Here is a 22,136-nt window from a genome sequence, read left to right on the forward strand (position 1 = left end):
GTGGCAATGTGGGATAGAATGAATAAACTCTCATATACATTTGTACCCACAGTTGTGGACAGTTGTAGTAAAAGAAGGCTTGCCACCTTTCATGAAGTCTCCCGGGGGGCAACTGGGCAGTGTTCCAATCGAGTTTTCAGGGCCAGATGTTGCAGGTCCTAGTAATCTGCCGCCCTCCTAAGGAAAGGCTTGCCTGCCTTCTGGGCGATCTCACTTTGCTGCCAACTTCACTGTTAGTAATTTACCCTTGTGTTGGGCTGTGCCCCGCCAGCCCCCCCCCGCCAGCCCCCACGAAAGGAGCAGTAACAGAGTCCTTGGTTGCGTTAACCAGGTGGTATTTTTCCCCCATCCCCAACTTGTGATGAAAATGTGTTTTTAGTGGGGTGCATGATTTTAGTCTGACCTTTCTCATCTCTCTCTTTTGCTTCACAATTAAAAGCTCTGGAACCTTCTCCGGAGGAGACCTCTCTTCTACACAATCAGATGCCCAGAGTGAGTCTGTTGGGATCTGAATACTGTCGCTGGGGCCAGGGCAAGAGCCACTTCGGAGGATGTGTCCTGGGCACTTGACTTTAAAGGAGGAAGCGACTGGGGCCTCTCCAAGGACTCTGCCTGAAGGGCCAGTCCAGCACTGTAGGAGTTAATGTGAGACCACGCATAAAAGGAAGGGGGAAAAGTTGGAGTTGATACCTAAGGTGAGGTGGGGAGGGGAGCGAGTCTCGCTGACTCCTGATTAGTTTTACATTTCATCCCCCAATTTTTTTTTCCTCTCTCCCCTCTCGCCCCCTCTTTTCGGTTTCTCTCTCCGATCCCAAGGGAGGGGAAACGGGAATAGTGAGAGATCAAAAATAAACCTCTTGTGTCAAAGCCGGGAAGGAAGTATAAATACGAAGGGCTCGGCAGCCCACTCGGTGCTTCCCGGGGTGGGGAGGAGGCAGGGGTGGAGGGCGGGCGCGCGCGGCATAGGGCCCAGTTGCTCGAGCTCGGCTCGGCGGGCGGGCGCGGAGGAGCGGGCTGCGCGACCGCAGGGGCCGCCAGGGGACCGCGCCGCCGCCAGGCCCCCACAGGCTGAGTCGCCCAGCGACCCGATTGATTTCCTTTTTCTTGGAGAGAGCGGCCGGGCAGCGTTGCGCCGCCAGCACCTGCCCGCGCCGGGCCGGCTTCCTACCCTCTCGCGCACCGCAGACGGAGCCCCCATGCCCCGCGCCGCTCCCCGGTGGCCGCCGCTCCTGGTGCTGCTGCTGCTGCCGCCGCTCGCCCGCAGCGCCCCGGCCCGGCCCGGCGCCAGCGGCCCGGCCTCGGAGCTCGTGGTGCCCACGCGGTGGGCGGACGGCGCTGGCAAGCTGGCGCTCCACCTGTCCGCCTTCGGCCAGCGCTTCGTGCTGCGCTTGGCGCCCGACGCCAGCTTCCTGGCGCCCGAGTTCAAGATCGAGCGCCTAGGGGGCTCTGGAGGAGCGAGCGAGGGAGAGCGCGAGCTGCGCGACTGCTTCTTCTCCGGCACAGTGAACGGGGAGCCGGAGTCGCTGGCCGCAGTCAGCCTGTGCGGCGGGCTGAGCGGCTCCTTCCTCCTGGACGGCGAGGAGTTCACCATCCGGCCGCAGGGCGCGGGGGGCTCCCTGCACCGGCCGCACCGCCTGCAGCGCTGGGGACCCGCGGCCCGGCGCGCTCGAGCCCACCCCCTCCCTCGAGGACCCGAATTTTTGGGGGTGCAGGATGGCAACGGCCAGAGGCAGGAGAGAAACCACGAACGAGAGAAGGAAGAGGAGGAGGAGGCAGACGAGGAGGAGGGCGAAGATGAGGAGGCAGGCGACAGCGAACTACCCCTAGGGGCCACGAGTAGGACCAAGCGGTTTGTGTCTGAGGCTCGCTTCGTGGAAACTCTGCTGGTGGCCGACGCGTCCATGGCCGCCTTCTATGGAGCCGACCTGCAGGTAGGAGTCGCTTTGCCCAGAATCCCGCCGTCACCTCCCAGTCTCCAAAGTCTTCCCTTCCCTGTCCCTCGGAGAAAACCCTTCTCACGTTCTTGGCCCTCCCAAGACCGACCCCAAACAAGGTTATTTCCTTTCTGAGAAAGTGCAGGAACAGTTTTCTTAACCTCTGACACCTGGGCTACCTACTGCCCCTCCCCCCATGTCCCTTCCAATTTAGAGTGGAGGTAGGGGCGTTTCCCCCTCTCTGCTGCTCACCCCCATCCCTCCCATCCTGATCTCCTGCAGCACTTGGCAAACTGAACTGAAAGTGGGGTTTTTAAAGCATCCCCTCCCCCCACCAGGCACTTGCCTCTCCCAAAAGAGATGAAAACTGAACATTTTGAAAGAACATCCACCTCACTCCCCATTTCTCAGCCCTCTACTGTCTCCAGACCTGAGAAGCTCCCATGGAAAGATATGGCTATTTCATTCCCTTTGCGTACAGAACTGAGGTTGCCATAAATAAAAAACATTGTTTGGAGGGATTTGAACCTGGAAAGGGGCTGCCCCACTTCTGTGTGCCCAGCTGGTTCTGATCAGGGGGTGTGGACTACCTTGCCAACCTGGCCCTCTGCCTTGCAGAACTTGGAACTGCCAGCATCAGCGTAGAAGGGAGGGCAACAAGATTTCTGCCTGGGGGCTCAGCCCAGGAAACTGAAGCTTCAGTGAAAAGGGGAGGAGAGATATGTGAGGATATGAACTCTTTCAGTTACCGTTCCTAGTGGAGCCAGAACTATACTTGGTCCACCCCAGCTTCTCTAAGCCTAGACACAGCTCTCTAAGCTGAGGTAAGAAAACTGCATGCAGGGAATAGCCCCTGTAGCCAGATGGTTTCTAACTAGATTCAAAGATGGTGCAGATTCAGCAGGAGGTGTCTGCCTCATCCTGGTCCCCGCACCTCCCCCGAGGACCAAGTGAAGTGTAGGGGCTGCACTTTCTCTTCTCCTGAGAACCACACTCAGTGATGTGCCAGGTAGAAAAGAACTGACCTTCCTCAAGGTCATAGTACCCTGAAACAGGGATCCTGGCCGCTGCTGCAGCTCAGTTAATGCTTTTCCAGTGGTGGCAATCTTGGCCAGAGACCCTATTCTAGGCTCAGCCTGTGCCTGATTGTTGGGGGGCACTGAGCATTTCAGCATCACCTGTGCAGAATAGTCCAGGTGAGGTGCAGTTGACACTTCTGTTTCTCACCCCATCTTTCTCTCTCTGCAATCACTGAGAAATGCATTCTAGATGAACCTATGGGAAGCACTGCGGGGTGAGAGGTCCATGTGGCTGCTCCCCTGCCCACTGCAGGGGCCGGTTAAACCTCGGGCAGGCTCCCCTGTGCCCTGTCTCGGTGTTCACTTTTCCCAGAGTATAGCAAGGAAGCTGTGAATCCTCAGGCTGGTCTGCCCCACAGGCTCCGGGTCTATGCTGACTTAATGTCTGTTTCCATGCCTACCCTGAGAGCAAGGGGAGGCACCACCTGCCTTCTCCGGCTGCTTTCCCCAAACAAGTCCTCAACAGGGTAGCAGGAGAGAGTTCTCCTATCTCCAGTTCGGACCGCCATGCCTGGCTACTAGGGGGCTCCATCGGAAAGAGGCTGAAGTACATTCATTACAAACCAAGAACTGAGATTCTTAGCCCCTTCCCCCCATTTGGACCAGGATCTGACATCTGCCTGAGAGCCAGGAGGTACAAACAACAAGAACATGGAGAAGCAGCAGACAAAGTAATTGCTTGTTTGTCTCTGGAGCCAAAATGTCCTTCCTGTCATCTCACTCTCTGAGCTCTTCATGTAGACACTTAAGATACTGAGTATTGGCCTCTCCAGACACCAGAGCCATCTATTGTAGAAGCAGGCCTCAGGATGCCCAGACCACTGAAGCGGGAGGCTGGGCTGGGTTTTGCTCCACGTTTGCTGCACCAGACAAGTATGCTTTCTCTTCACAGAGCCACCCAGGAGCTCTTCCACCCTCATATGATGCCTGGCAAGATGACCTCATTCATGCTTGTCCCATCCCCTCCCCCTCCACATATATTCACAGACAAGCACCTCTGCACCCAGCCAGCCTACTTGGGTCAGGAAAGTGCATCAGAGTGGGTATCAGGCAACTGTGAAGGCTGAGTTCCTCTCCCTATGGCATCTACTGCTAGGTCTTACACCTGAAAGAAAAGTCTTCTCTCAGCTGGACCAGACCTGCCAATTCCCCCGTGATCGCATTACCTCATGGCTCACCTGTACTCCTGCTGTCCATGCTGGGGTGGGGCAGGGACTGAGGCACAACTGTTTCTATGCCCACTGTCCCCTCTGCTCTGACTGCTCACCAGCTTTGGAGATGCCACAGGATAACTTGAACTTCTCGGTTCAATCTCCTGGGCTTCCTAAATGGGCCCATGAGTTCAGTCAAGAGTGAATGTCAAGTTCTGGTTCCCCTAGACCTTGCCTACCCAGAACCATCTCCCCAAAGTAGAATCCGGTTCTTTTTTTAAAGATTTTATTGGGGAATCGGGGAAGGGAAACAAACACGTAGACAAATTTCTGTTTTTGTTCTTCAGTCTAGTTGTGGAGGACGTCGTTTCACTGGCCCATGTTGGTATGATCATTGTGCTCTTCCTGGGTGAGGCAATCGGTCGCTGGTCATTGGACGGCCACTCCCAGTGGCTCCCAGCAGCTCACACCAGCTGCCAGCCACTCACGCTGGCTGCCGGCCACTAACGTAGCTCACGGCAGCCCACTGCAGCCCAGCTGCAGCCTATGCCGTCACCGGCGACTCACAGCAGCCCAGCTCCAGGTTGAGCTGTTGTTCACCATCTTAGCTGTAGAGGGCTCAGCATCACTGGTCCTTAATGTGGGATCCGAACCGCAACCCTGCTGCTCAGAGTTGGCGCTCCCAAGCGAGCTCTTAACCAGCTGAGCCACTCAGCTGGCTCAGAATTCGGTTCTTTATAAAGACTTTATTCACAAAGATGGAGGCACTTTGGGGTGTCTTAGCAACTGGGGGCATGTGATGAGGGTGAGGAGAGACTTTACCCCCTTGAGGGCTTGGAATTCCTCATTTGTGAAGAGAGACACCTACATTAGTTAATCTGTGAGGCTGCTTCATGATGAGTCTTCTGGAAAGTTTAGCACTACATAGAGAAGCCACTCTGGATGCATTCAGTTTGCAGACTCGCTTCCATGCATCACCTCAACGGAAATACTTATGAGGGAGGCAGAGAAAGAAGGCAGCTCTCGAAGCATGTGTGACTTTCTCCAGGTCACATAGCTAGTAAGTGAGCGGCAGGGCTGGGTCTGCAACCAAAGTCTCATGAACCTAAGTGCAGTGCTCTTTTTATTGTGCCAAACTGTCTTTAGCTCAAGAAGGGTCTGTGACTCTGTGGCTCTGCTTACCCACTGACACTTGTCTGTATTGTGGGGATGGGTCCTTGACTCCAGCAGTCCAAAGATGCCCAGCCAAGTGGGAGGCCTATCCTGAGAAGAACCCAGCGTCAAGGCTGAGAGAAAGAACCAACCATGTTTGAGGCTGATCTCACCGTGGAGTGACAATGAAGTTTTCCAGAACTCTGCACACTTGAGTTCACTTAATCCCTTGACAGAATGGCCCCTGCCTCCCACCTACTTATCTGGTTTCAGAGTGAAGGAGGCCAGACAAAGGGGGCTTTCTGAAATGAGGGACCACCTCGGAAGAGGCCATTAACTCTGTCTGCATCCGGCTGCTGCTTAATTGCTCCCTGGATGAAACTGGAGCAGAAGAGGAGTGAGTGGGGACTGTGCAGCACCCACGCTCCGTCTGGGAAATCTGTCCTGCCAGTGGATCAACTACAAGCTGAACTTCTGAATTCTCTTCTCAAAAGAGAGCATCCTAGGAGTGGCACTCATCATCCCCAGAGCAGAACAGAGGTTTCCCAAAATGTCAGGCTGCTAGCAAGTGATTTCAGGGAAGGGCTAAGTCACAGCCATTTCATCTTCCCATGACCCATATCATCTGGGAAAAATATCCCACACAAGCTCTAACACTAAAGTGACTATGTATTCCACTTTGCCCAGACAATCCCGGTTTAGGCCTGTTCTGGCATAATTAATATAGTATCATCTCTCACAAAAGTGGGTAGCTACAGAGTGAGTGGGGGCATATACCTACTTCTGTATATGCCCCCACTCACTCTGTAGCTACCCAAGTCTTCAGATGTGAAAGACAAGTATTATGTATGTGTGAATTATGGTTTTTTACTGGCAAAAGAATGAGTCTTTTCCATCTCTTTTGTCTGCTGCAGTCAGAATGATCAACAATTTGAAGTATTTCCCAAAGAAAATGCCTTAATAATCAAAGATCTTTGATTTGCCAAAGGGGGCTGGGGAGCTATGCATAGACAATGTCAGGGCAACCTTGCTTGCTTGCATGCTTTGGGTTTGCTTCATCTATGCTGTAGCTTTCCTTGGGTGGCAGTCAGTGTAGTTATTAAAAGGATAGACTTTCAAGGGTAATAGAAATAACTGAGTATCTTTGAACAAGTTACCAATTTCTCTGTACCTCGATTTCTTCACCAGCAAAGTAGAAAGTTATACCAGTGTCCTGTCAATATGCTGAGGATACAATAAAATATGACACACAGTATGTGCTCAACAAAGCATAGCTGATACTAGAGTTGCCTTTGGTGAGGTTATTTGTCAGAGTGAGAGGGCAGTGTGGTTGCATGCCATCATAGCCAAACACTGCTGTGATAGCTCTGCTGTCCCGCACAGCTGAGAGGCGTTCCTTTTCAGCTGGCTGGGCTCAGAGTTACGCTGGACTTCTTGTGGATCTGGTAAGGGCGTGCTTTGGAGAGGTGGCATTGCCCTTGTTGCTTTGAGAACAAGGACAGATGAAGAACTTCTGTGCAAGACCCTCTGTGCTCCTATTGCTCCTTTCCTCCTCCTTTACTTCTGCTGTCCTCCTCCTCAGCATAATCTCAGGCCCTAGTGAGATGCTGAGAAGGAGAAAAGGGAAAGGATGGCACTAGTTGCTGAGGTCAGAGGGTTGCCGTGTTTCCACACTTCCTCTCCTTGCCTCTCCCAAGCATGCTTCAAGGAAACACAGGAGAACCCACAGTGTGAAGAGCAAATGAGCAAAGCACAACGGGTGGCGCTGTGAGCAGAAGAAGCTGCTGGAAATGTGCTTGGCCCAGGCCCAGCCTCCCCTAGACTCTCACTCTTGTGGCTTTGACCACAGTAGAGCTCTGGGATGGGATCTCCTCATTTGTAGCTCAAAGAATCAAAAAGGGTTGTGTCCCAGCCAAGCTGGCTGGGGCATTTATCTCTTCTCCGGGTCCTGGGATGCCAATGGAGAAGGAAGCTTCCTAAAAGACTCCCCGTCTTCCCTGATGAGAGTAAAGGGAGTCAGATGCCCAAGTCATTGAAGAACAGGGTTCTTTGACCACTGCTGGCCTGGCTGGCCATGGGCTCTGCCTGACCTACCTGTGTAGTGATGGGGGGTTGTCTGCTGGGCCCCCCACCCCACAGGGGTGGCACGATCTCCCTCACATGCCTCAGCAAGCAGGCTGCACTCATGTGGTGCACAGAGAGGTATAAATAGACACCAGGTGGTGGAGCGAGCCATCTGACCTTCTCCTTGATGGCTCCTGGGCCCACTCCCTGTGGGACTGTAAATCAGGCCTGCCCTTTTGGCCCAGGGGACTGGCTGAGAACCAGAGGCTCACAGACTCGGGGCCACCCACCCCCACCCAGGGCCCAGTGATCCTTACCCTGGGGGAGCTATGAGATGCGCTCAAATGTCAGGCATTCCTGCCACTGTTTCTCAGAGGAGCTCACTGTGCGGATGGCGGCCCTTCCTCTCTCCAAAAGCTCAATGGGACAGAGAAGGAGAAGTAAGTGGTACCAGGATTTGGGATTTTAATTGAAACACTGGGCCACATCATCCTTGCAGCCCTCTTGCAATAGAAATTATCTTCTGAGATAACAGCCAGAGGACCTTCAAATGTCCTCAGAGCTAACCCCCTGCCTTGAAGGAAAATGGTTTTCAAGCAGGCTCAGCACAATAGTTATTCGGTGTTTGGAAATGCTACGAGCTCCCTTAATGGCAAAGGAGGAGACGTCCTAAAAACCTTAGTGTTGGGGAGCCTCGTCCCCTGATGCCTCACCCTATCCTTAGTGTAGCTGTTTACCCACGTGTGCCTTTTGTTTTCACTGGGGATGTGGCCATTGCATGGTCCCCACCCAGCTGCCTTGCCTGAAAGCCTCAGGCTGATCTGGTCAGCTTGAGAACACACAGGCCCTGCTTAAACCTCAAGTCTTTGATTCTTTCTGCTGAGCCTTTTGGGACCAATGCTGAGCAGCTGGCATCTCTTGTCTTCACACCTTCTTTATAAAATATCATCTCCCCAGTTTTGAGATTATAAAATTGAGACTCAAAGGGAAGTAACCTTGTGAGGAGAGTTGCAGGTTGCCTCGGAAGAAATCTCAGGCGTTGGTCCCTGGCCCATCAGACTCTGGCCCTTCCTAGAGCAAGAGACCAGGAGACTTTCTGCCTACTGGGAGCCGTGAAGACCTGGACAGGAAGTGGCCTCAGCAAGCTACCATTCCTCAGCCCTCACCCCCAGTTGCATAATGATGTGATTGCTTTTTTTCCCTAAGGAATCCAACTATAGGAGCAAGTGCCAAGTTTTAGCTTTGCTGATAAGATGTTTACATCAGCCTAAACATAGCTAGAGTGCTTGACATGCTCTGTAACCTGCCAATCCCTGTTTGTAGGGCTTACAAAATACCTGGCTTATTGCCTGCGAGGTGAACAGGCAGATCCCATTCACAAATAATGGGCTTCGTCTAGAACTCCCACACATGGCCTCAACCGATGGAATGTCCCTCTCTAGCCTTTTACCCGCCTTTGCCCTCTTTCCATTCTCACCTTCCAGACCACTGGAGAGAAGAAAGAGGCTTACAGGAAATGGTATCCTAGGGGATAGGGAGCAGGGCAAGTGAGTGACAGCTCAGCTGGCCATACTCCTGGCTGACAGCACAAGTGCCTCTGTCCCTTTGTCTCCTCTTCTGCAAAATAATCCAAGAGAACTCACTTTTAGAGGTCCCTGAGGTAGGAGAATGAGCTCCAGTCTGGCCTCCTCCGAAGCCCTGGGAGCAGCTGGCAGCCCGGGGACAGGACAGAGGCCAAACAATGACGTGGACAACTATAGCTGGCCTGGGTGGGACTGAAAGCAGGTGTGATCCTAAGCGCCTGGGTCTCATTAGGCCCCCTGGATTCTCTCAAGCCCTAGGCAGAATGGAGTAAACACTTCAGGGCTGTCCAGGCAAAAACCAGAAGGCCAAGCACTAAGAAACTTAATGAGAAGAGTGTGGACCTCAGAGACAGACAGACACACCTGGGTTACATCCTAGCTTGAAGAGCTGTGTGGCCTTAGAGAAGTTATCTAACTTGTGTGACTCCACCTCTTCATTTGTAAAGTGGAGATTACAATACCTACTTCACAGGGTCATTTTGAGCATATAATGAGGTAACAAATGTAAGGTGTAGGCCCTGCACCTGGTACAAAGTAGCTATCGTTAGTCATTATTATGAGAGCAGTTTTCAGGGTTAACATTTCCATCCTAAAGAGTAGTGGTTACACCAGCAGACATCAGGAAAATGCTCTGGTGGATTCTAAGAAGGAAATTCTAGTAACCTTGAACGCTTAGATAATTGCTTCTGGGCTGAGAGTGGAGAGGGAATGGGTTGGCTGGCAGGAGATGGTTAGTGTCAAGGTCAAGGCAGAATAAGCAGTGCTGTCTAATAGAACTTGCTGTGATAATGGAACATTCTGTCTGCTCAGTCCAATACAGTAGCCACAAACCATAGATGGCTATTGATGGTATTTGAAATGTCATCAGTGTGACCGAGCAGCTGTGATTTTAATTTTATTGAATTTTAATTAATTTTTATTTACATAGCCATGTGTGACTGCTCAAGATGTTAAACGCAGAAGCTTTGGAGCCAGGTGGTCTGAGTTCAGATGCTGGCTGTTCATTCATCCGATTTGTGATCTTGGGATAGCTCCTGAGACTCGATTGTCCTTTACGTAAAATGAAGGGAAGTGCTAGGGCCTTGGGGGTGTGAGTTTTCAGCAAGATGCCATTTATCAGACCCTCAGCACAGAGCATGGCACGTGGGCTGTATAGCAAGGGATGATGGCCAATGGGCCAGGAGATTGAACCCTTCCCTCTTGCTATTGCCTCCTTCCCAACAGAACCATATGCTGACACTGATGTCCGTGGCGGCCCGCATCTACAAGCACCCCAGCATTAGGAACTCCATCAACCTGATGGTGGTGAAAGTGCTGATAGTGGAAGATGAGAAATGGGGCCCAGAAGTGTCTGACAATGGTGGGCTTACACTGCGCAACTTCTGCAACTGGCAACGGCCTTTCAACCAGCCCAGCGACCGGCACCCAGAACACTTCGACACGGCCATTCTGCTCACCAGACAGGTCTGTCGGATGACTCCAGAAACCCCAGGGAGGAAGGGAGGCGGGTTGAGTGGATCAAAAAGAGGACCGCTAGGCCTGCCCAAACATGGGAAATGTCTCCCTGCTGGCCCCAGCTGGATGCCACGAGGCTCGTGTGTGGAATGAGGAGGAGGAGGTTATGAGGACAAGTGTGAGGTATTTGCAAGGGAAGGAGAGGAATCTTGTAAGGGCTCTTTTCCAAACGTTTGTGACCAGCTGTCTGCTGAGGTCATAACAAGAGGAAATGGGCTCACGCTGCCCAGTGAGAGATGTGGAACTGGAATTAAGAGAAGTGGTCCATCTGCAATGGTTGTTAAACATCTCAGCAGGTAACCAGGGGATTAACCCTCAAGATTTCTCCAAATCAGGAGGCTACCACGTATCGGATGTGATTGAAACCAGCAGCTTCCAGAAGGCTAGGGAGTGTAATAGTGTGCACCAGACTCTTTTTACTCCTCAGTCCTCAAAACAACCTCTCAAGGCAAGTACTGTTGTCAGCCCCGTTTACAGCTGAGGGAACTGAGGCATGGAGTGGCACACGGTGGCAGCACCTGTAGTCAAGCCCAGGCAGTCTTGCTGTAGAGTCAGTATCCTTAACCACTGTGCTGTCCTGCTTCCCAAAACAAGCTGCCCAAGTCCCAGCCAGCCCTAGGACATGCCAACGTAGAAAGAGAAACACGCTTCCACACACAAGTGGCCTTTGTGAAGAAATAGGGCTTTTGGCTTGAAATTTTTTCTTCAACTCAGAAGGAGCAGGAATAGGAAGATGTTCTGTTTTGTGTCTGTTCTCACACTCTCTCTCTCTGCCATGCAGAACTTCTGTGGGAAGGAGGGGATGTGTGACACCCTGGGCGTGGCGGACATTGGCACAATATGTGACCCCAACAAGAGCTGCTCTGTGATCGAGGACGAGGGGCTCCAGGCAGCCTACACCCTGGCCCATGAGCTAGGTAAGAGCTGCCATGCCCAAGCCTACTCTGTTGTGTCAGAGGGAAGTGCCTCTTCCAAATCCAGGCACACGTAGGTTCTAAGGGATATACTGCCCTCACATTTAGCCAATTTCCCCTCATAATTCTGACAGAGTAATTACATGCAAATATGTGTTGTGCTTTCTCCACTCCCACCCTGAGCATAAGGCCAAACAATTAAAAATAGTGACCTGGACCATCGTCAGAGATCACCAGGAAAATGCCAAAACATGCAACAAATGCTCAGGCAAAGTTATGATGCTGTAAGTGGTAAGAATTCTGGGAAGATTAATTGTAAAGAGAGCGCTGTGTAAGCAAGCGAATAATCAGGGTGAATGAATTTAGGACAGACTGAGGCAGAAAACAAAGGGATATCAGTGATCCTCGGTATTCTAAGAAAGTGTCCTGGAAGGGAAAAGCCCAGAGTGCAGCCTGAAACAAAAATCTTTAAGGAATAAAGGGAGGGTGATTCCCGTGAGAAGCTAGTGACTGGTCTTCCATCAGCAGAGAGCCGCTCTCTCTCGCAAGAGAGAGGAAAGGCATGCTGGGCCACATTGGGAGCCCTCCGATCAGGATAGGGAGGGCTGCAGAGCAATGGAGGCCAGTAGGGTTGACTGTGGGTCTCTCTCTATCCCCAGGGCACGTCCTCAGCATGCCCCATGATGACTCCAAGCCCTGTGCACGGATCTTTGGGCCCATGGGCAAGCACCACATGATGGCACCCCTCTTCGTCCACCTAAACAAGACTCTACCCTGGTCTCCCTGTAGTGCCATGTACCTCACAGAACTCCTGGATGGTGGGCATGGTAGGCATCCCTCCTGCTTCTCCCTGGCCAGCTGCTGGAGGCTGAGATCTGCCTGGCCAGTCTCCTTAGATCACTGTAGGCACCTGCGCTGTTTCTGGCTGAGCTCCATCACAACGCATCGTTAGCTATTTAGGGTCAGAAGAGACTTCAGAGATGTGTCCCTCACCCAACCTCCCATGCCATGGCTTCTTACCACTTCCTCAAAGCATGCTCTTCCTTGCCCCATCTTTTAGCAGCCTGAGATCTGGACTAATTTAGATTGTCACAAAGCAAGTGGAATTAGTCTGAGAAGGTTTGTCTGGACGAGGTGGGTTTGAACAGAGCTTGAAGGAATGGACAACTGTAGGACAGAAGAGAGAAGAGAGTGTTCCAGCTTTAGTGGTACATCATATGATAGCTTAGAAATGGCATAGAGGCTAGGAACTAGTTGTGTGAGAGCACAGAGTGGGGGGTGGGGTGGTTAAAACAGCTTGATTTGTAGAGTAAGGCAGAGAAAACACAATTTATTCTTGATTCTTCTCATTGAAGGAGGCAGGGACACATATGATACAAAAATAATAGATTATCCAAACATCAGTACTTTGGCTTTATTTTGCATGCCATGATTTTTAAGAGCTCATTTACACTCCCAATTAATACTGTGTAGATTAATGTTATGTAGATTAATATTACAATTCATTGCCATTCCCTAGGTAAACACTGACTACATATAAGATTTTCTGGATAACAAAAGAAACAAGTTCAATCCTAAAAAAAAAAAAAGAAAAAAAAATTGGCAACTGATAGTCAAAAATTGGAAAAGCTCTATATAGATGATGTGTGTTGACAGGTTTTAGACTGAGATCAAGGGACTCATGATATCTAGACCTTATATCCCATCGACAGGAATTTAAGGGTAATGTGGGAACAGTGGAGAGCTGAGAGAGGTAAACTCTGGCCCCTTATTCTTGTTCCTCTGCTTTTCCATTTCTCAGGAGACTGTCTCCTCGACGCCCCCACCTCGGCCCTGCCCCTCCCAACAGACCTCCCGGGCCGCAGGGCCCTCTATAAGCTGGACCAGCAGTGCAAGCAGATCTTTGGGCTGGGTTTCCGCCACTGCCCCAACACCTCTGCACAGGACATCTGCTCCCAGCTCTGGTGCCACATGGATGGTGCCGAGCCCCTTTGCCACACAAAGAATGGCAGCCTGCCCTGGGCTGATGGGACGCCCTGTGGGCCTGGGCACCTCTGCTGGGATGGCAACTGCCTGCCTGAGGAGGAAGTAGAGAGGCCCAAGGTTAGAGACGGCCACTTGGTGGGGAGGGAAGGCTGGGAGGAGGGCTATTTTCAAGGAGGAAACCACACTTGAGTACTATGAGCTAAGAGATTCTGGGCCAGTCTGCGACTATGCCTTCTAAGTAACAAACAAAGCAAAGCATATTTATCCAAATGCAAGAAGAGCCCTTTGAGGCTGTATTCATATTGGATGGATGACGCCATCGGTGCTCCGGGTGTTTGGGGAACTCCCCCTTGAGAATTGCTTTGGAGCTGACTTGAAAGCTTGTGAAGGTTGGTGATAATTGTGAAACACTCCAGCACAGAGACCAGGACATGGGCACTCAATACACGGAAACCATTCTGAATTCTATTATAAACAGATAGAGTAACTCAGAAGAGGAACATTCAATCAAAGAAGGGAAACGTATTCATATCCTACCCATGTCTGAGCTGAATTCATAATTAGAGGTCAAGGGAATGAGAGTACTTGTGGGAATTCCATACTCAAAGAGGAGGCACGGGGAGGAATCAGAACCACCTCTGACAGGCAGAGAAAACTTGGCCCAGGACAGGGTAAATTTGCAACAAAAACTAAGGCAATGCCACTGAGAGTTTTAAATGATTTGCTTCTTTGCCCTGCTCTTAATGCTTCCAAACTGTGGGGCTGATCACATTTCATCTTGCTGGGAGTCACTGAGCCGTCCCTACGAAACGGAATCCGCTGAATTGCACGGCCTGGTCCCAGCCCAACCCTGAATCACCAGGGTGGCCTGATCACTCGCTCTTCAGAGGGCTGTCCTCAGTGGTGTTTCCTTTGCCCTGAGTCTCAGGAGCCTGCTTAGGCCAGGTAAGCTCCACATTCGCTCTAAGCCTGAGCCGGGGCAGGAGTCACGGCTTTATCCTCAGCCGCCTCCATCCTCCCATTCAGACACAGCTTCTCTTCTCGGTGTCACTCTCTCCTGTAGCATGTGTTTCACACATCACTGAGGGCAGAGGGTCCGTTCAGTGCTCCCCGGCACCGGAGTCAAACTCAGTGCAGGAAGAGGTTGACATAGGGTGTTCGTGGGATGCTATTTATCATCTATTTTTAAAGGGAAAGGACAGATCATAAAACACTATATATTTTATATTATAAAATACTGTATATTTTATGACAGAATCATATCTGTGTAAAATAAAATCACTAATCTTTATGATTATATATCCAAAGCAAGAGCATGAAAGGATATTGATGAAAATCATGTCAATGGTTTTATCTGGGTAGTGGTATTTTTTTAAGTGCTGCTTTCTTTTTTTATACTTTTCTATAGTTGTCTTTTTTTTACATGAGCAAATATTATTTTGTAACTTTTAAAATTATTGTCATTTTGAAAACTCTATGAACCCACCATGGGCAAAGCTTTGTTCTCACAGGTTTGTTGTAAAGATGAAAGCAGCTCTCTTTATTTCCCAGGCATCATCTGACCACTGAACTGGTAGCTGGTAGCTGGTAGCTGGTAGATTAGCAGCAATGCCTCTCAGTGGTTATTCTTTTTAGACCAAGACCTACTTCTCAACCTCGGCACTAGTGACATTAAGGGCATAAGTCTTGGTCGTAGGGGGCTGTCTTATTCATTGTGGGATGTTCATTATTGGATGTTTAGCAGCACCCCCTCCTCTACCCACTAGAGGCCAGCAGCACATGCCCTCTCCAGTTGCGACAACAAAAATGTCTCCAAACACTTTCAAATGCCCCCAAAGGACAAAACTGGCCCCGATGGAGAACTGCTGCATTCGACCCAATCTTATTTCCATAAAAGAGTTTCATTCGACAACTAACGTTGAGCACCTTACTGAGGGCAAGGTGCTGTTTTAGATGCTGACTGGGTAGTGAGCCATGAGCAAGTCCAGCACAGCCCCTGTGTTCATGAAGCCCATAGCCCAGCCGGCCACACAGTCATGAAACAAATGATGCGGGCAGTTTACTGAACTCCATGCACCAGGATGGGCAAAACTAGGTAAAGGAGTCAGAGCCGTGGTCCCCTGTCACACTTCAGCTCCTGACTGTGGCTTTGTGTGTTGCAGGCAGTGGTGGATGGAGGCTGGTCTCCCTGGGGACCCTGGGGAGAATGTTCCCGGACCTGTGGAGGAGGAGTACAGTTTTCATACCGTGAGTGCAAAGACCCTGAGCCTCAGAATGGAGGAAGATACTGCTTGGGTCGGAGAGCCAAGTACCAGTCGTGCCACACGGAGGAATGCCCCCCTGATGGTAATCGCCATTTAGGGCCACGCCTGCCAGAAAAACTGCTTTTGTTGCTGCTGCAGATCCCCAGAGGAGTAGGGTGGGTCTCCCGGGATGCAGAGTTTTCCTATGATCCAGACATAAATGTGCTCTGCAAGTCACCAAGTTTTAGGGCAGCCCTTAGCGACCCGTGACAGCTCTCACTGTGCTGGGAGAGCATGGCAAAGTCAAGGACAGGAATTGCCCTGGTCTTCTAAGATGTGGAGACAGAGGACGTCACTCCCAAACAAACTTATTTTGGAGGGGAGAGGGCTTGCAGTGGGGGCTAGTGTCTAGGATAGTAATCCTCCTGGAGGCATCTCAACCCTCATCTGTGTGTAGAATGGAAGTATTTTCCAAAGCAGTGTCAGAGCCAAACCTCCAATGTCTTTCCAGCCAACATTCAGCCCAGGGTGGAGGGAGGATCTCTGAATCTGATTCTAGTGCACATTCCTTCGAAGAGTTGCCCACGTTCCCTTGGGGCCATGGTAACTGCCTGATGGAAACTTCCCAGGAAGCAACACTGCCTCTACCTTCCTTGGCATATTCTGACCCTGAGTACCAGCTAGAAAGCATACGTATTACCTCAGAGGCAGGAAAGGGCAGCAGCCGAACTGGTGAGAGGGGGTCGTTAGGAGATTTTCCCCTACCATCTCATTCACCTCCCCTCTGTGCAGCTCCAGGAATTACTGGCAGGCGGCAAAAGATAAGCAGAGCTTTAAAACAGATCTATCCAAATGCAAAGACACACTGGCGTTGGCTTGGTGTCTAATGGGATCTGCAGGTTTTACAGTTTTGCAAGATGGAAGGATCGACAGTGGCAGAAGGCTCTAGAAACTTTGCCCCAGAATTGTGAGAATTTGCCTGGCATATAGGTGTAGCAATCCTAGAACTGCGACAGTTTGCCTGGTAGACATGGACAATAGGTGATACTGTGATTTCAGATGCATGAGGTTGAGCCATCTCAATTAACAGGTGTTTTTAGTGCCTCATGGATGGCTACAATAAATGTTATAACTGACATAAAAATGCACAGAGCGTGTCTCTGTCCTCAAGGAACACGCAGTCTAGTTAGAGATCCGAATTCCTCTTACAAAGCAAGTAAAACTTGATCGGTGAAGCACAGACCCCAGGCTTACTAGGAATTCAGAGCAAAGCCTGGGCTAGTCAGAAGCTTCCTAGGGAATGAGGGCTCAGTCCTGGGGGACTGAGATGGGGATGAGGTGTGGGAGGATATGCCAGGAGAGGAGGAGTGGGGGTTGAGAGGGGCTATGATTCATTCAGGTGGAGTCCAGCAGAATGTACCAGCATTTCAAGGCCAGACCGCATAGGTCCGTGAAAGGTAAAATGGCAAGTCACCTGGGAAGTGTTTTCAAACACAGCGGCCGAGACTTCTCAAATGTACTGAATCAATGTCTTGAGTGACACATGGCCATCTGTGTTTCGAAAAGTCTTCACAGGCCATGCAGATGTACAGCTAAGCTGGAGAACCTTTGTAGTAAGAGCAGCTTAAGTTTCAGGATTGTGGAAAAAAACAAACAAGCATGTCTTATTTCAGATAGATTATTCTGGAAGCAGCATGCAGTAGGATGGGAGAGGAGACAGCTCTGTGTAGAAGCTGGGCACTAGATCCTGTATGAAGCCAGGATACCTCAGCTTGTGAGAGGGGGACCGAGGTGGTGAGAGTGGGATGGAGACATTAAAATCACAGATTGTCCTGAATACAGCAGGACTAAATGACAAGTTAGAAATAGCGCATGTAGACGCTCAAATGTTCAATCTCAGACTGGAACGCGATGGAATCACTGCATGAAAATCAAGCCAGTTAATGGAGGAACTGTATGGAGTTGGGCTGTGCTGAGCTGGAAGTGATCATAGCACCTGCAAATGGAGTCCCCCAAAGACACCCAGAATCACAGCAAGTGAGGTATGGGGCAAGATTTAGGGCTGGAGCTGTAGATCTGGGAGTCCATGGCCATGTGTCCAATGTCACCAAGGAAGTCAAGTTACAACACAATAACAGAGGCCTATAGTTCCATGCGTCATTCTGTGCTTTCCAAGCTTGCTAAATTGTCCCCTGTTCCCACCTAAGTTTATTCGTCTATAAAACAGAATGCATATCTTCCTTAAATGGAAAGGATATTTATCCCAGAAAGCCCAACTGAGGCTGGATGTTCCTTTCCTTGCCCCTGTGAGTAAGGGTCACACATGGACCTAGGTCAGGGGAGTCTAGCAATGCTGGGCCCAGATGACGTGGGACCTGTGCCCTGGGGTTGAGTTAAAGCCAGGAGGAAGAAAGGTGCCCTGAATCCAAGCATTTTTCCAGCAGGATCCTCCCTGTTTCAGCATGCATGTTAACTCCATACTGTTTCTTACTCTTTTTAGGGAAAAGCTTCCGGGAGCAGCAGTGTGAGAAGTATAATGCCTACAATTACACTGACATGGATGGGAACCTCCTGCAGTGGGTCCCCAAGTACGCAGGCGTGTCCCCACGGGATCGTTGCAAGTTGTTCTGCCGAGCCCGCGGGAGGAGTGAGTTCAAAGTGTTTGAGGCCAAGGTAAGCATTGTCCTGGAACTCAGATCCACAGAGAGGGAGGAAGCTCACCTGCCACCCCCCTTGGGCTGCCTCTGTGCCTGCCATGCCCTCTCTTACCTTCCCTTCCTTTTCCCTTCCCCTGCTTCAGGTGATCGATGGCACCCTCTGTGGGCCGGAGACTCTGGCCATTTGTGTCCGTGGCCAGTGTGTCAAGGCTGGCTGTGACCACGTGGTGGACTCACCTAGGAAGCTGGACAAATGTGGGGTGTGTGGGGGCAAAGGCAATTCATGCAGGAAGGTCTCCGGTTCCCTCAACCCCTCCAGGTGAGACTCCCAGTGGTTTGGTACCAAGAGCAGAACAGGCTTTAGAACCACGTCGGTCTAGGTTTGAATTGTAGCTGCTACCTAATACCCATGGAGTACTGAGCATTCGTTTTTTGATAAAATGTTGTCAGTCCTCTGAATCTCAGAGTCATTGTAAGGAGTCATGAGATGGGACATGCAGAGCACAGGGCACAGGGTCTGGCCCATACCATAGAAAGAACTGTGCTCAGGGCAGCCAGAGGCCACATGGACCGGGGGGAGTCATCTCTGAGTCAATCGGCAATAGAACTACACTGAGTAAATGAGACCTTTGCCAGAAAGCAGCTCTTCCAGGCCTGTTTTGGGAAGGACCTCTCACCCTACACCTGGGGAGCCTCTCTTCCCTACGGTGGATCTTCAGAGAAGGGGTTACATGGGAAGGGGGCCCTTGGCACCTCAGTGCCTTCACAAGTCTGAAAATTCTAGATGCTTTCTCACCGCTTAATGCCCTACATTCATAAAACTCTAGTATTTGTTTGAGTGCTTTCACTTCTGTGGCCTTGTTCGATTCCTAAAATAAGACTCTGAAGTGGGCAAGGCTGACACTATTATTCCCCATGCACAGATGAAGAAACTAAGGCATAAAAAGATTACATGACTCCTCTAAGGTCACAATGATAGTTAATGACAGACAGAAAAAGAACCCAGGGTTTTTCATTCCTAGACAGTCTTCTTCCTGTCCTTCCGGCACTTCCTAGAAAGGAAGGTCAAGGGCAGGTGTTATGCAGCCACACTGGGCCCCTCTGTCTCTAACTCTCTCTCTCATCTCATCAGGCTCAGAGAACAGAATCAGCCCCTAGCAGACAACTGGGGGAGGGAGGTCTTTTCAAATTTAAACTCAAAGAATATAGGGCAAACAAAGCCTGTCATAAGGGATGTTCAGATACTGGGTCCCCTTGCTGAAGGTCTCTTAGGCATTAGACGAATGGGCCTGTGGACACTTTCATGCTGTCCTAGACTAAGCAGCTGGCCCCAGAGGGGTGTAAGACAGGAGTGAAGAACCGACTGACTGACTGTGTTCCTCAGTCCTCTTCACTTTTTTCCCAGCCTGTGAAACCCAAACGCTTTCACCCTAGATGCCAAGAATAAGAACTAAGATTTCTCTACCCTCATAAAGCCTAGGACCTACAATAGAGATGAAACATTTTTCCAAAACAACATCCCATCCCCCGAGAAGCACAGCTCATGGTGTCTGGGCATGCCCAGAAGATGGCTTCTCAGAAGCAGGGTTTATCGCCCTTGCTCCTGCCCTAGAGCCATATTAACAAAATACTAGGAACTGATTGAATCTAAGAGGTAGAGTGAGGCATCAGAGTTTAGAAGGCGTGTGTAGAACAGATTTTCCCACCTCAGTTTGAACTCTGGGTATGAAAGTGGCCAAGCAAAATTTTATACCAGTGCAAAGAACTAAATGTGTTTGAGCTCTCATTTGAGCCAAGAACTGCCAGGCTTGGCAGCCTTGATGCAGCTTTTCAAACCCCTCCGGGCTGCCTTCCTCCCTCTGCTATTGTGAAGACCCACACATCTAAACTCCTCAGCCCCAATATTTGAAATAGAGTTGCCAGGCAAAGCAAACACCCATGAAAAGCCTGATGTATGAAACAGGCCTGTCAGCCTCGGCAGCTAATTTATTTAGAACTTTAAGGCAACTGCATAATAATTTGCTAGTGGTTTTTGTCTGACACCCCCCAGTCACCAGCAGGTTACCTTCCTTAGGCTCTGGGCTGGGAAGCCACTGGTCCCAAGGGTGTCTTTCTGTTCCTATCCTAGTTATGGCTACAATGACATTGTCACCATCCCAGCTGGAGCTACAAACATTGATGTGAAACAACGGAGCCACCCAGGGGTCCAGAATGATGGCAACTACCTGGCATTGAAGACTGCTGACGGGCAGTACCTGCTCAATGGGAACCTGGCCATCTCTGCCATAGAGCAGGACATCTTAGTGAAGGGGACCATCCTTAAGTACAGTGGTTCCATTGCCACCCTGGAGCGGCTACAGAGCTTCCGGCCCCTGCCTGAGCCTCTGATCGTGCAGCTCCTGACAGTCCCTGGTGAGATCTTTCCCCCCAAAGTCAAATATACCTTCTTTGTTCCTAATGACGTGAACTTCAGCATACAGAACGGCAAAGAAAGAGCCACCACCAACGTCATCCAGCCTTTGCTCAACGCACAATGGGTCCTGGGGGACTGGTCTGAGTGTTCGAGCAGCTGCGGAGCTGGCTGGCAGCGGCGGACTGTGGAGTGCCAGGATCCCAGCGGCCAGACCTCTACCACCTGCAACAAGGCTCTGAAACCTGAGGATGCCAAGCCCTGTGGAAGCCAGCCTTGCCCCCTGTGACCCAGTGGAAGACGGCCGGTCTTGTGCTCATGGACTCAGAGTGCTGGGGTGCAGATTGGTATCCCCACTGTGGTAACCCTACGTGTAGAGGTGGCAGGCCAATCCAGGACTCTCACTGCCACAACCCCTCCAGCATGGCATGAATTCATAAGGGGAGGAGAAGAGAGGATGGGACAACAGATCCTAATGTCTACTTTCTAGTGGATGGGGCCTTGCTTGAGTTCAAGTAGAAGACACAGGTTAAAAGGTAAAAAGTCCACTTGTTGACCCAAACAGGAAACTCAGTCAGTCTGTGTGCAAAGGACTAGCAAAGTTAAATGAAAAAAAAATTGTTTTCTATTTGGTTTCCCCGAAAAATAATCTACCTCAAAGGGGAAAAAATTCACCCAAGAGAGGTGTGGGGCAGGGGTCAATGGTGAACGTCAAAGCAAGCTCTGTATCTGCACCCCTGAGCAGGCTTCAGAAGTGACCATGACTCTCTTCAGTATTAAAATCCATCGCCTAAAGGGCTGCAGGACTGTGGACAGCCACGTGTTCTCAGGCTTTCACCTGCAGGGGTGGATTCATTTCAAGTATTTATGCAAATGTGTCTCTGAACTAAAGTGTGATCTTGTGCCAATGTAGTGGTCTGGTCTGGTTCAGCATTTCTTTGGAAAGGGCAGGGGACCCAGAGCCCAACCACAGAAGCTAAAACTAGGTCAGCTGACCTTGAATACACAGAGAAGTGGGCGCGCCTTGCCTGAGTCCCTTCAGGCTTTCCTCCTGGGTTCTCAGTTGCTTGCTGAATCCAGTTCATTTGGGCAACTCTTCACTTGCATAATGAAGTGGTTATGCAGACGAGAGGTTCTCAAACTTTAGTGGGCATTAGGATCATCTAGAGAGGGCTTCATAAAACACAGACGGCTGGGCCCCACCCCTATAGTTTTTGATCCAGCGGGTCCGAGGGAGGGCCCGAGAGTCTGCATCTCCAAGTTCCCAGGGGACGTGGAGGCTGCTGACCTGGGGGCCACACTTTGAGAACCACTGCTCTAGTGGAAACCTCCAACTCAGAGGAAGAGTGGTTATGCGATGTCTCTGGGCTCATTTTTCTTGAAAAAGACTATATCCCCTACCCCTCTGGATGCATCCTCATCCTCGCTTTTACCCACTGACCAGCTGG

At 50.6% G+C, this 22,136-nt stretch overlaps 1 protein-coding gene across 1 annotated transcript; it reads left to right on the forward strand.

Annotated features, from left to right (window-relative positions):
* Positions 1–1,000: 1,000 nt before the first annotated feature.
* ADAMTS8 (ADAM metallopeptidase with thrombospondin type 1 motif 8) lies at positions 1,001–21,600 on the forward strand. Its single transcript, XM_019660810.1, has 9 exons — positions 1,001–1,931; positions 10,188–10,427; positions 11,260–11,395; positions 12,052–12,219; positions 13,194–13,495; positions 15,541–15,724; positions 18,122–18,294; positions 18,422–18,597; positions 20,407–21,600. Exons 1-9 carry the CDS (start codon positions 1,197–1,199, stop codon positions 20,975–20,977), a joined length of 2,685 nt encoding a protein of 894 aa, XP_019516355.1. The 5' UTR covers positions 1,001–1,196; the 3' UTR covers positions 20,978–21,600.
* The last annotated feature ends 536 nt before the right edge of the window (positions 21,601–22,136 follow it).

Source organism: Hipposideros armiger, unplaced genomic scaffold, assembly GCF_001890085.2.
Source record: "Hipposideros armiger isolate ML-2016 unplaced genomic scaffold, ASM189008v1 scaffold_330, whole genome shotgun sequence".
Lineage (NCBI taxonomy): Eukaryota > Metazoa > Chordata > Mammalia > Chiroptera > Hipposideridae > Hipposideros > Hipposideros armiger.